A 13068-nucleotide genomic window follows, 5' to 3' on the forward strand; every position below is an offset into this window, starting at 1 on the left:
TTAACCTGAAATTAAGATTAATTACAGTTTGCAGAAGCACTGTAATTCACTTTTAGAACATATTCACCCAAATTAGTTTCTTTAAATCATTGCTGTTAATGTTCCTTAAGGATAAGGGCTCCAATGATTAGCTCTATTAATCAGATCTTTAATTTACCCGCAGCTCTGATAAGGTTCAGGACTTCCACTCTCACCCAGTGTGAGACACAGAAATGCCAAGTGTCTGAAGAAGCAGGCCAGCTGACATCCCTCTAATAGTTTATGGCTGTTAGACCACATCACCATCTTCTCTATCAGAATACAGTTTTGTTTCTTTGGGTCTTTATTTCTGAAAACCTATATTAAATAAATTTGTGCACTTTTCTCTTGGTTATCTATCTTTTTAGAGAGGGTAGAGAGGCCTCAATCATGAGCATCCTAGAAAACAAACTAACAAACCACTCTTTTCTTCCCCTATACTTATTGGCACAAGAGCCAAAGAATGGTACAGGAGGCTCAATTACCTGGAAGCTCAGGGTCCAGCTAGTCCTGAGTAAAAGGCCTGACAGACATAACAAGAAAGACCATGGCACAACAAGGTAGATGGAGAGAACTGAATCATAAACACAGAGAGCCTCTGACTTCTGCATGCCCACTGTGGCATGTACATTGCCACAGTCAGGCACATACTAATCAAAAAGCTTTAGAACAATTTTTAAAAATAGTAACCTCAAACTGAGTTATGTCAACTGCTATTAGTATGCATTAATCTAAGCAATTGACTAAGCAATTACTATCAAGTGTATTTAAATGTTTTTAACAAGATGGGCAGAGTTTGTATTTAATTCTGTAACAGTTGCACACCTGTCAAACAACATTAATTAGTGTTAGAATAAAACAGAATTTGGTGCAATGACATTTGTTTTCATTTTTTGATCTGAGGAACCTGAATCACATAAGTGAGTCGACGGAGTCAATGTTGTGCTAACCTCACTTGGCCCTTAGCTCTGATTTACACAGCTAAGCTGCACCATGGGTACTTCTAGAGGTTGATAAAAGCAAGAATTTGAAACTGACTTGTAGAAGTTTCTTTGTCCTTTAAGGCATTTCTTTATCTAGACCAATTAGTGACCCACAGATGAAGGCCTGGGTTCATGACAGAGTTTGGCTTGGGCCTCACTGCACATTATCAGTTAGCACCGCCAGAGCCTCCACAGCACACTATGCTTATTTATCAATGACTGGAAATACCTGTCACTGCCTGTGTCTGACTCATGATCCATCATGAAAATCAAGCACAGACACCAAAACCTTCACCTGAGATCTGGGTCTTCAAAACTATACCATATATTTTGTTAAACTTCTCAAGAAACAAACTCCAAATAGGCCTCAAGTTCTGCCCATTGGTCCCTTACCTCTTAGATACTCTGTACTGTGCTGTGGTCAATTTCCCCGTCTCAGGGTCATGTACTGTAGCTCGGCTCAGCTACAAAAAGGAAAAAGAGAAAGGACAAGGGCTTACACTCCAGCAGGCCTTTGGGCTTTATTCACTTTGTTTTGCCAAGCCACAGGTGATTGGAAGGATTCAAATTGGTCTGCATGGTGGGTAATGGTTCGAATCAGAAAGGTGGCAAGAGTAGCCACTTCAGGAGAAAAAAACAGTTGACAGAATTTGATCGCAAATGCATTTATTGTCCTTTCACTTTTTTAAAACCAAAATTCTCTGAGGCTGTATGCCAACAATCTGCATCAGTGAGTTTCACAGGAGCTCTCCCAAGTCTAGAAGTTTAATGTTCTTCAAAGTTTTAAAAGTATTCCAAATTAGTACATCATTTTAAAACTTTCATCATGACGAATCTGTTTTTCAGTCTCTGTATCATCCAGGTCAACAAACATAAGTCATTTAGAAGGCTGAGCTCAGAAGCAAAACTGCTCTTTCCACAGCCAACTTTTGGGCCAGTGACTTTTTCTTTAAATGAAACTCCAGTAAAAAGAGCTTACTCCATAATGATGACAGATTAATGGTAAAAAAAAAAAAAAAACGAAAGTGAAAATCACCACAAAGGAGGGTGTGAGGCTCTGCAGCACTCCAGCCCATATTAACCCACTGTTTCTTTTTCTTTATTTCCCACTCTCACAATAGAGGGAAAAAGAAAAGGACCAGGCTGTTTAATACCTGATTTTAAAATACAAAGCACTTAATTCCTGAAACATGAGGCCAATCAGAGATTAAAAACACAACATCTAGTCAAAAGGAAAGCCTGTGAAACACAAAGCATGCATCGATGCCCTATTCTTAGTGTAAGGCGGCCACTGATCTGGAGCCTGGAAATGATCTGCTTCTGTAAATGCTAAGAATTCTTGTCAGATGTTTAAAACACTCATTAGGAGGAAAAATATGCAGCATCCAATCTTACCTTTTGCTAATTCTGTAATGTACCGTCTCCAAGGCTCCTGTTACTGGGTTTGAAATGGTGGCTCGCCTCAGCTGTGAAGCCAACCATCAAACATATGCATTACAAGACAAAAAATGAATTACGTTTACCTAACCAGCCAGAGCACTGGGTTTTTCTTTTCTTTCTTCTTTAAGCAAAAGAGGGTGAATAGAAAAAAACTCGATACCCTTCCAATCACCTTGTGCTGAGCCTTGAAAAGCCAGTTAGTTTTTTAGGTTTTTGTTTGTTTCTTCAAAATTATTTTACTTGCTTTTGTACTGCATGAATAGAGGCCACACAAACAGAAAAGGCTAGAAATTAAATTTTTTCAAAAGTTACAGAATGCTGATAACAAGAAAAATTTCTAAACTGCAAAGTGCAACTTAGTTACAAGAATGGCTATTTGTAATTAATCATCTACTCTAAAACTCAGATCCTAATTCCAGAGACAAACATGATTACAAAGTTCTAAAATTTAGTTTAAGGTCATTCTTTTCTCTTTTCAAGAGATAATATGCACTCAATAATATATGCAATGAAATAGCCTTTCTGCATCTAGGTAGGTAAAAGGACTATAGCTAGTATTAAGAAAAAGGTTGACAGCTAAGATAATCAGAATTTTTTTTTAAATGAGAGGTTGATTCTGAAAAACAAAAAATTAACTTGTTGCCACTAAATTTACTGATCAAAAATAATCTCAACTAAAAACTTTCCTTTGAAGTTACTCCTTTGAGTTCCTTCTATCTCAAAAGTGAATTCTTAACAAATATTCTCCTGAGAAGTACTGGTAAACTGGGTTTGACTACACATAAAGGACTTAATCAGGAATTCAAAAGAGAATGAGAAAATATGGAATAATCTTAAGAGGTGATCTGTTTGGCAGCAGGTCTGCAGGGATGTCGCTGGACAGCACCCACAGGAATCACATTAAATGTGATTTTAAAAAAGGTGTTAATTTGGAAAAATAATAAAACTTTAAAAATTTCAATACTTGCCCAGCAAACCTACCAGCCAAATAAGCTGCCACTGGCTTTTTGAAATAAAATCTTGCTTGTACTATACAACCTCATTTATTTACACGCTTCCTTTAGCTACTTTTACACCGATGGCAGAGTTGAGAGGCTGCGACAGAGACCAACCACAGCCAACAAGGCCCTCAAAAACATTCACTACCTAGACCTTTATAGAATTGTATCAAACCCTACATATTACAAGAGAAAAAAATAATCAGAATTTATTTAATAATCTCTATAAAAGTTCACATTTTATCATTAATAAGACACACTTTTAAAGAACAAGATGATAGAAAAAAACAGAGAGGCAGTCTTCACACTCTCACACAAAAGACAAGTTTCTATGCCAAACACTACAAGTGCAGAATTAGGTGTAATTCACATTCAAATATTTTTCTTATTAGTATAGATTAAGAGGGCTGGTGAAATGGCTTGGCAGTTCAGCGCACTGGCTCTTGCAGAGGACTGGGGTTAGATTCCCTGCACCCACACGGCAAACACAACAATCCGTAATTCCAGTTCTAAGGATCTGACCCCCTCTTGCCTCCATGGGCACTGCATGTACAGAGTACACAGACACATGGTCAAACAAAACACCCATATTCATAAAAGAAATTAAAAATAATAATTAGAAAAAATAAACTAAAATTAGGAAACTATAAACTAAAATTAGCAAGATATCTATACCTAATTAAATTTTTCTACTTCTAATGTGTCTAATGGGAAATTACAATACTTGGAGTAGTCATTCAGATAAAATAAAGTTGAGTTTTGAGTGGTACTAAGAGGTACAAAATATGTAGAAAGGTCTTCTAGTAAGACAGTAAACCACAAATTTCTTGTGTGTGAACACAAATCTACGGTTTTCATTACTCACTGTTTAAAGCCCAGCCACAGAATGTTACTTGTTTTGATAACAAACGGAGATAACTAGTGTAAACTCTAAGTTAACACCACTATGTTAAGGCAATAACACTTAAAACCATCTCAAGATATGGCCACCTTTGTTATCCTTCCTTTCACCTTGCAAAGAAAAGAGTATATTCACATTCAGTAAACTCAGAAGAAAAAAAATTTACCCTTGGCTTTGCTAAATCTTTGACAGTTTCAATTTCTGCATCGGAAATAATATCATGGAAACGAATAATACGAGGCTTGTCCCACTCATCCTCCTGTTTGGCTGGAGCCAGAATAAACTTAGGATTCCGGTTTCCATCATGGTAGCGGCAAAACAGCTTTTTTTGTCTCCGAGGAGTCTAAATATAAAGAAAACAATAGGTATATTAGAATAATACCTTAGTGTCTACTCCTATATGAGTTAGGAACAATAGTTATGTTTGCACATACAAACACAGATGACCTCTGGCACAGCACACAAAGCATTGATGTCCTGTAAATGCTCTCCATTAAACCAAGCATTTAGGATCTTCAAAATCCTATTAATGAATCTTAGGGTTTGGGGGTGAACTTGTTGGCACAGTGGTTACCTGCCATATAAAAGGCACTGGGTTCAATCTCCAGCACCAAAAAGAATAATTTCTGAGGACAAGGGATGCCTCAAATAAACAGAAGGACCAGAAGATCAAAATTTCATAATGAATACGATGAGTTTCAAGCCAATAATCTGTGATATAGGAGATCCTGTTTCCAAAACAGACAGATACAGTTCACCATTGGAAAGATGAAAACTAACTAGATATTTGAAATTATTATGTAGCTTCTATAAGTTTGTAAATATCATAATGTAAGTTTTTATCTTTAAAAAAAAAAAACACATGTTATTTGTTAAAGTTTGCATCTAGATTGCTCCTGAATTCTCAGCTTAGTCTCTAACCTGTGGCATCATTGGTATGTGGTACATCTTTTAGGAAATAGAGCTTAATGAAAAGTCACTGGGGTGAGCCTAGAAGGTTGCTGGGAGTCCCATTCCTATTGCTCTTTGCTTCTGAACTGCCATGGGCAAGTAGTTCTGCTCATCTCATACTATTTCCAAAATACTCTGGCCTTGCCACGGCCCAAAGTGAAGGGAATGGATTGTTGACCTGAAATCTGTGAGCCAAAATAAAGCTTTCCCCGCTTTAAAGCTATCTTGGGCATTTGCCTAACACACATAGTACAGTCTTTGAAATGACATGAATAAAAAACTTTAAGGAATCTAATACAGTCTTCTTATTCTTTCATTGCTTATTAGTGCCCAAAATGAAAGCAAACACTTGTTGCTTAGGAGTTCGTGAACCTGTCCACAATGATGCAATGAGCATATCTGCAGCTAGCGATAAGGCTGTCAATACTCTTCAATGCCAAAACAGAAAGAAAATTAAACATTTTTTTCAAGAGTTTACATTTAGAAATACTTACTCTAAAAACTCAATAACAAAGTATTTCTGCACCAAAGGAGTTTTAAAGAATGTTTCATAATCAGTTAGTTTGGGGAAATAATGTGTAACACATGCACAGTGATACATTTTCATCCATAGTTGGGCAATGCAGCATACTATTATTTTGTGTAGGGATTCTGATCTTATCACAGACTTCAATATAAAAAGGAAAACTCTGAATCTCTCAAGTACTATGTACAAACATACATTCACACACAAATACACACACATACAAATTGACTTTTTCCACTTTACCATTTTGATACCCTCCCCACGGCACAGCATTTCGTACTTCTGTCTCTCTGGCAGGTAATCCACAGCAATCCCTTTTTTCTTTGGTGTAGTTTTCTGATCAGATTGGTCACCTGAAGCAGACTTATTGTCATCTTTTTCTTTACTCATTATATACTCAAAATATATTAAGTTACCATTAGCTCTCTGATGTTCAGGATCTATTAGAGAGAAATAAAGTGTGTACACAGGTAAGTTTACAGTTATTCAATCATCAGAAAACAGTAATATAAACACAGTTTATATTAAGTTTATTGTCCTAATTAAGATGCTTTTGAGAAAGGAGGCACTAACAGAAATTATTAGAAACCGAACAAGATGTAAATAGTACTGTCCATTCAATCAGGACATGCAGTCACTTTGTATAGAAACAACTCTGGTCTGTATCTTTAGGCAGCAGTTACTATTTCTGCTTTGAGAACTTTACTAATCAACCCCAGAACAATGTTCAGTCTGATGTCAAATGACACAATAAATCTTACTCAGCTAGGTATGGGGGCACATGCCTTTAGTCCCAGCTCTGGGGAGGCAGAGGCAGGGAATTTCTGAGTTCAAAGGCCAGCCTGGTCTATAGAGCGAGTTCCAGGACAGCCAGGGCTACACAGGAAAACACTGTCTAGGAAGTCTTACTCATCAATGTGTTTTAAGTAGTGATGGGAAAGATACTTTTGTGGCTACAAAGCAATCACTATGGTAAAAACAAAACAGACCTACTGCATAACTAATATTTCCCACAGAAAAATGCAGACCAATTTATACCTGAGGGCTGAGTAGATTTCAGCTCTAAATTTGTAAGAAGAAAAAAAGTGATGGAGAGATGGCTCAGTGGTTAAGAGCACTGTCTACTCTTCTAGAGGTTCTGAGTTCAATTCCCAGAAAGCCACATGGGTGACTCACAACCATCTATCATGTGATCCGATGCCCTCTTCTGTTACGCAGACATGTGCTCATGTGTATAAATAAACAAATCTTAAAAAAAGGAAACTGAAGATACACTTTTCAAACATGTCAAACCACTAGCTGCCTCAGAAATTGCTACTGATAATTTTTAGCTACCTTTAGTACAGAAAAACCAATCCAAACAACTGCTCACCAACAGAAACCAAGAGAAGTTAAGAGGTATCACTTGTGGCATTAATCAGTTTATGAAGTATTTCAAATACTTCTGAAACTTCTCACAAAAGCCTAATTTTGTAAGAGAAAAAAGTAAATGTGTATCGACAAGGCGTATATACTACAACAAAACAAAAATAGTTGATTCCTATTTTTCTATATTAATAGATTTTCTACATTGAATACAAAGTCTAATTTTAAATCAAGAGAAAAACAAATGTTATTTGAACTAATATACTGATTCATTCATCTAAGAAATAAACCAATTATCATAAAGTTCATTTTCAGAGATAATCTTTTTGAGGAGTCTCATTTTTCTAACATCTATTATCTTAATCATAAAATAATTTATTAAATGTTCTTTCTTCATAATGTATCAAAGGCTGCCTGAGTTTATTATTTTATACATTCTGAGATATATATCCAAAGACCACAGCATAGTAGGTCTTAGGTAGAAATCAAAGAATTTAGTTAAAGAAATGGCTCAGTGGTTAAGAGCATTTGTTGCTCTTGAAAAGAGTCAGGGTTCAGTTCCCAACACCCACATGCTTTCAAGGGATGCTACACCCTTTTCTGACTGGCCTTGGTGATCAATCACTATACACACATGATACACCTACATATACACAGGTAAATACTCATACACTAATTTTTTTTAAATTTGCCTATCATTTTTCTAACATTTGAATATGAACTGCAACAAAACAACAGTGTTCTTCAAAGGAAAGTGGTTAGCCACAGTGTGGCCACATAGTAAGTCAATATTTTCAACTGAGGTTTTCATCTAGGTTGATCCCATTTCTTATTTATTCTTTTTTTTTTAATTTTTTGAGACAGGGTCTCACTGTGTAGTCCTGGGTGTCCTGGAACTCACAAGTAGACCAGGCAAGCCTTGAATGCTCACAGATCTACCTGCCTCTGCCTCCCAAATGCCAGAAATTTAAAGAGTGCATCACTGTCGCTTGGCAGTTTCAGTTATTTAATTCCTGGAGGGAAAAAAAAATGGAAGAGAATTCAGCAACTGCTGTAGTACTATTAGGTGACCAACCTGGTTGCTGTTTAGTTTACTTTGAGAATAAGTAGTGAGAAGACAAAGTATGTTTGGTAGAATGCTAGACTTCTGATTAGAAGCACATGGCTGACTGTGTGGTTGGACAGACAAGTAAAAAGATACGGAGATAAGGTAGAACCCCAAGTATAACTAATGAAAATTTGGCCAGATGACAAACCTAGTTCAAGAAGCTTCTTTGTAAGCAAGAGTGCCTTATCCAGGTCTCCCTGCTGGTATACTGCATAGCTCAAATAATCTAGAACAGAGACTTTGTCAATGGTAGAGACCTCTCCTTCCTCCAGCTGCATTAGTGCTTGTTCCATCCACAGTTCTGTGTGGTAATAATCTGCTTCTGTATATGCCACTTTGCCCAACTCAAAGCAGTCTTCAGCTGTTAGAAAAGACTTGTGCTTCACCCCTAAAAAAAAAAAAAATTACAGAGCATTGCCAATCTTCATATTATTAATTCATATAATATTTACTTAGGATTACATAACTTTCCAAGGGCTACTTCACTTTCATTTGAACTTTGTAGTAACACAGTGGTAAGAAAAGCAAAATCAGCTGGCTGGGTTAGCACATGCCTTTAATTCCGGCAATCAGGAAGTAAAGGCAGGCAGTGAATTCTCTGAATTCAAGACTAGCCTGTTCTATATAACAAGTTTCAAGAGTGTCAGAGCTACACCAACTGACCCTGTCTCAAATAAGTAAATAAATAAATGCTGAGCAAAAATTAGCTAATTTTATAAAAACACAAAATAATGAAACATAATAAAGATTACATACAAGGCACCAGGAATGTGCCTAAAGAGCCTAAGGCCAGTGTTGGGCTCAGCACTAGCCTCCAAGCCTGAGGATGCAAGTTCATTCCTAACAGTCACAGTGGAAGTAGAGAACAAACTCCACAAATTGTCCTCTGACTTCCACATGGATGCCATGGCCCCCATATGGCACACACATACATGAAATAAACAAATGTAAAAAAAAATTAACAAGAACCCAAGATTTAGATGAAATCATGTAGCATGTTATATTATTATCATTACATATTATTAATATCTGTGTAAAGTTACTGGATATGTGTTTTCATTTATCAAGTATATATGAAACAGATGAAGTTACCAAAATGAAAGATCAGTTAAATTAAAGTATACACAGCAGAAATCGTATCTTTTTTCGGTCTCAAAAACAACAAAAATGAAGTATCTATCTTATGCTTAAGGAACAATCGAGGCAAAAGATAAACAGAAAGATGAAGAGCAGAAAAAGCAAACCATTTAAAAGATTCTGTGTATGTCATCACCTCCTTTTATCTCTAATTTTAATAATTTGGATCTTCATTTTAATTTGGTTAAAGGTTTACCAGTCTTATTGATTTTCTCAAAGAACCAACTCTGTTTCATTGATTCTTTGTACTGCTTTGTTGTTGTTGTTGCTGTTGTTTCTACTTTATTTATTTATTTCAGCCCTGAGTTTGATTATTTCTTGCTGTCTAAGCCTTCTGGGTGTTATTTCCACTCCTGTGCATATACCTGAAGGACTCTACGTTCTACTACAGCGACACTTGCTCAACAATGCTCATTACTGCTCTATTCATAACATCCAAAAATTGAAAAACTATGTCCACCAACAGATGAATGGTAAAGAAAATGTAGTACACTACTCATCTGTTTAAAAAAAATTACAGGTAAATGGACGGAGCTAGAAAAAATAACAATTAAATAAACTTAAATAAAATTACCTGAGTGAGGGAATCCAGATCTAAAAAGACAAATCTGATACATATTTGATTATATATGGATATAAGCTATTTCAGTCAGTATTAACCAAAGAAGTGAGGCACAGAGTACAAGACCAGTAGGGAGGAAATGATCTTCTTAGGAAGGAGAAAAGGAACAGTCATAGATGACCAGGAGGTGTGCGAGGTGGGGGTGGGACAAAGGCAACTGGAATGGGAGACTCTTCTCATTATTGGAAGGAAAGGAGGTTAAAGGAAGAACTTCAGAGTTTTCTCCAGTGGACATACAACCAACTCATAACGGCAGACCCCAAATCCAGTAGGAGATGGCTAACACAAACAAACACAATGGTATTTTTGGAGGTTTGTTTGTTTGTTTTTTCTCTCATAATACTTTGTCAGCACTTGTTTTGTTGGTCTGAAAAAAAAAAGCCCTTATAGATCTTTTATTATGGTTTTCAATTGTTTTATGGGTTCTATATGTGTGTAAATGAGCCTGTGTTTCTTGTGCTTTTTTTTTTTTTTTGAGAGGGGGAGAGCTCTTCTCTCTCCATTTGCTTTATTTTTTGTTTGTTTTTATTTTATTTTATCTTTTTAGATGCCTGTTTATATTCTAATGGGCAAAAGAAAGGAAGTAGATTTGGATAGGTGGGGAAGTAAGGGAGGAGCTTGGGGAAGACAGTAATCAGAAAAATTACTTTCAATAAAAAAACATAAAATGACAAAAACCAAAACATTCTGATTATTCTTACACATTATCCTAGTGAGAAAATGGGCAGGTCTTCCTATTTCAATTTGTAAAAAAGACAATCCACCCCAGGCAAGCACAGAGACCCATCTACTCCCATGCAATCCTACTTTGGTCAAATTGAAAATTAATACTAACCAACAAACTAATAAAAAAAACCAATCTTAATATAAATAGCCGTATAGTCTGGAACTTGTTACGTATCAAGGCTGGTCTCAAACTCATGACAATGAAGTCTGAATAGCTGGAATTAGCAGGGGACATATTTAAACCATGACAGATATAAAATAGTAATAGCTTAATATTAATAGCAGATATCAATAGCTTAATGTGATATAATTCCAGAAACCAAAGAATCACGTTAAATTTTGATCGTCATGACTCTGCTGCCGGCACATGTCTAAAATTCTCTCACAGTGCAGAACTCTGGGTGTTTGGGGGCCATGCAAGGAAAAGAACGTATTAGTATATGCAGATAGCACAGTAACATTCTGCAAATGACCCAGCATTCTGGCAGTGTTGATGAATAAGCATGATGCTACATAAAGGGCAGAAAATCTTCGGCTATTCTGCTTTGGTAAAGTGATTCTGATTCTCCTACCTATTATCTAGTCAAAATTATTACAGAAGGCTGTCTGGGAATTAGTTTAAAAAACAAAAGTAAAAATATCAACACAGCATCTAAAAATGAGACTATTCCATAGCGTGCATGAAGGGAACAAGAGCAAATAAGCAAGAAAATGGGAGAAATAATACAACCCCCCCTTGAGATGGTGTTTGTCACCTCTCTAGCCTCATGTCTCACTACTGTCACAAACCAAATCCCATTCCTAACTCACGCATGTTCCGATGAAACTCTGTGTTAAGCCATACAAAGTACCTGTTATTTACCTGAATATGACAGGCTCACTCCCTTGAGTGTGCCTCCATCTAAAACACTTCTTCCTTGCCCACGCCTGTCTACCTCTTCCCCATTCTCTTGGCTAAAGCCTTCTTCATTAGGTCTCAATTATTTTAATAGGACTTCCAAAAAGTCTTCATTTTCACTTCTATAAAGCTCAGAAACAGGACTCCTTCTGTGTGCTATTATATCTTTTTTTCCATAATTTTATTTTTCTCATTAGTTACATTTTGTTAACTCTGTATCCCAGCTGTATCCCTCATTCCCTCCCCAATCCCACCCTCCCTCCCTCATCTCCTCCCTGCCCCTTTCCAAGTCCACTAATAGGGGAGGACCTCCTCCCCTTTCATGACTCGCTTTTGTCAAGTATTTTCCGGACTGGCTGCAAAGTCCTCCTCTGTGGCCTAACAGTACTGCTCCTCCCTTGGGAGGTGGGGAGGTCAAAGAACCAGTCATTGAGTTCATGTTAGAAATAGTCCTTGTTCCCCTTACTATGGGAAACCAATTGATTACTGAGCTATCACGGGTCACATCCAAGCAAAGGTTCTAGGTTTTATCCTCTCATGGACTTTGGTTGAGTGTCCATCTCAGAAAAGACCCTGTGCCCAGATACGTTTGGTCCTTGTGGAGCTCCTATCCTTTCCACTTCAAACTCCCCTTCTTTCATATGATTCCCTGCACTCTGCCGAAGGTTTGGTTGTGAGTCTTAGTATCTATTTTGGAGCACTGCTAGGTAGAGTCTTTCAGATGCTTTCTGCGGTAGACTGCTGTCATACATTCAATGCATATCCCATTTGTCTTTCTAAATGAGGATAGATCATTATACCCCGTGTCTGCTTTCTTGATTATCTTCTTTAGGTGTATAGATTTCATTTTGTTTATCCTATCTTTTAGGTCTATATAAGCGAGTATATTCCATGTTTGTCTTTCTCCTTCTGGGATACTTCACTCAGAATGATCTTTTCTAGATCCCACCATTTGCCTGCAAATTTCATGATTTCCTCCTTTTTGATTGCTGAGTAGTATTCCATTGTGTAGAAATACCACAATTTCTGTATCCATTCCTCCATTGATGGACATCTGGGTTGTTTCCAGGTTCTGGCTATTACAAATAAAGCTGCTACAAACATGGTTGAGGCTATTATATCTTAAAGTTCTCCCTTTTAGACATTCTTGTGCCATTATTTTGAGAACCTAAGTGCCTTATTTGACAAAGGTATTGTACTGATATAATAACTGCACATATAGCATAATTAATGTCTACTGGATGTAGGGTTGTAAATCAGAAACCACTTATTTTTGTTTTGTTTTGTTTGTTTTTTCAAGACAGGGCTTCCTTGTGTAGCACTGGCTGTCCTGACTTACTTTGTAGACCAGACTGACCTCAAACTTACAGAGATATGCCTGCCTCTGCCTCCCTG

The 13068-nt window shown here is 36.8% G+C and overlaps 1 protein-coding gene across 2 annotated transcripts in view; it reads right to left on the minus strand.

The window, feature by feature from the left end:
* P4ha1 (prolyl 4-hydroxylase subunit alpha 1) overlaps window positions 1–13068 on the minus strand; it is a 49128-nt gene that overhangs the window by 15065 nt on the left and 20995 nt on the right. Inside the window, exons 6-9 of one of the 2 annotated variants that reach the window (XM_021664167.2) lie at window positions 8439–8678; window positions 6061–6257; window positions 4507–4683; window positions 1395–1465 (exon numbers count right to left, since the gene is read on the minus strand). In XM_021664167.2, the coding sequence (XP_021519842.1) occupies window positions 1395–1465; window positions 4507–4683; window positions 6061–6257; window positions 8439–8678 (685 nt within the window). Of the gene's footprint in view, window positions 1–1394; window positions 1466–2396; window positions 2468–4506; window positions 4684–6060; window positions 6258–8438; window positions 8679–13068 lie in introns of both variants that reach the window. The other variant, XM_021664168.2, reaches the window with a different exon arrangement.

Source organism: Meriones unguiculatus, chromosome 16 (assembly GCF_030254825.1).
Source record: "Meriones unguiculatus strain TT.TT164.6M chromosome 16, Bangor_MerUng_6.1, whole genome shotgun sequence".
In the NCBI taxonomy this organism is placed as follows: Eukaryota; Metazoa; Chordata; class Mammalia; order Rodentia; family Muridae; genus Meriones; species Meriones unguiculatus.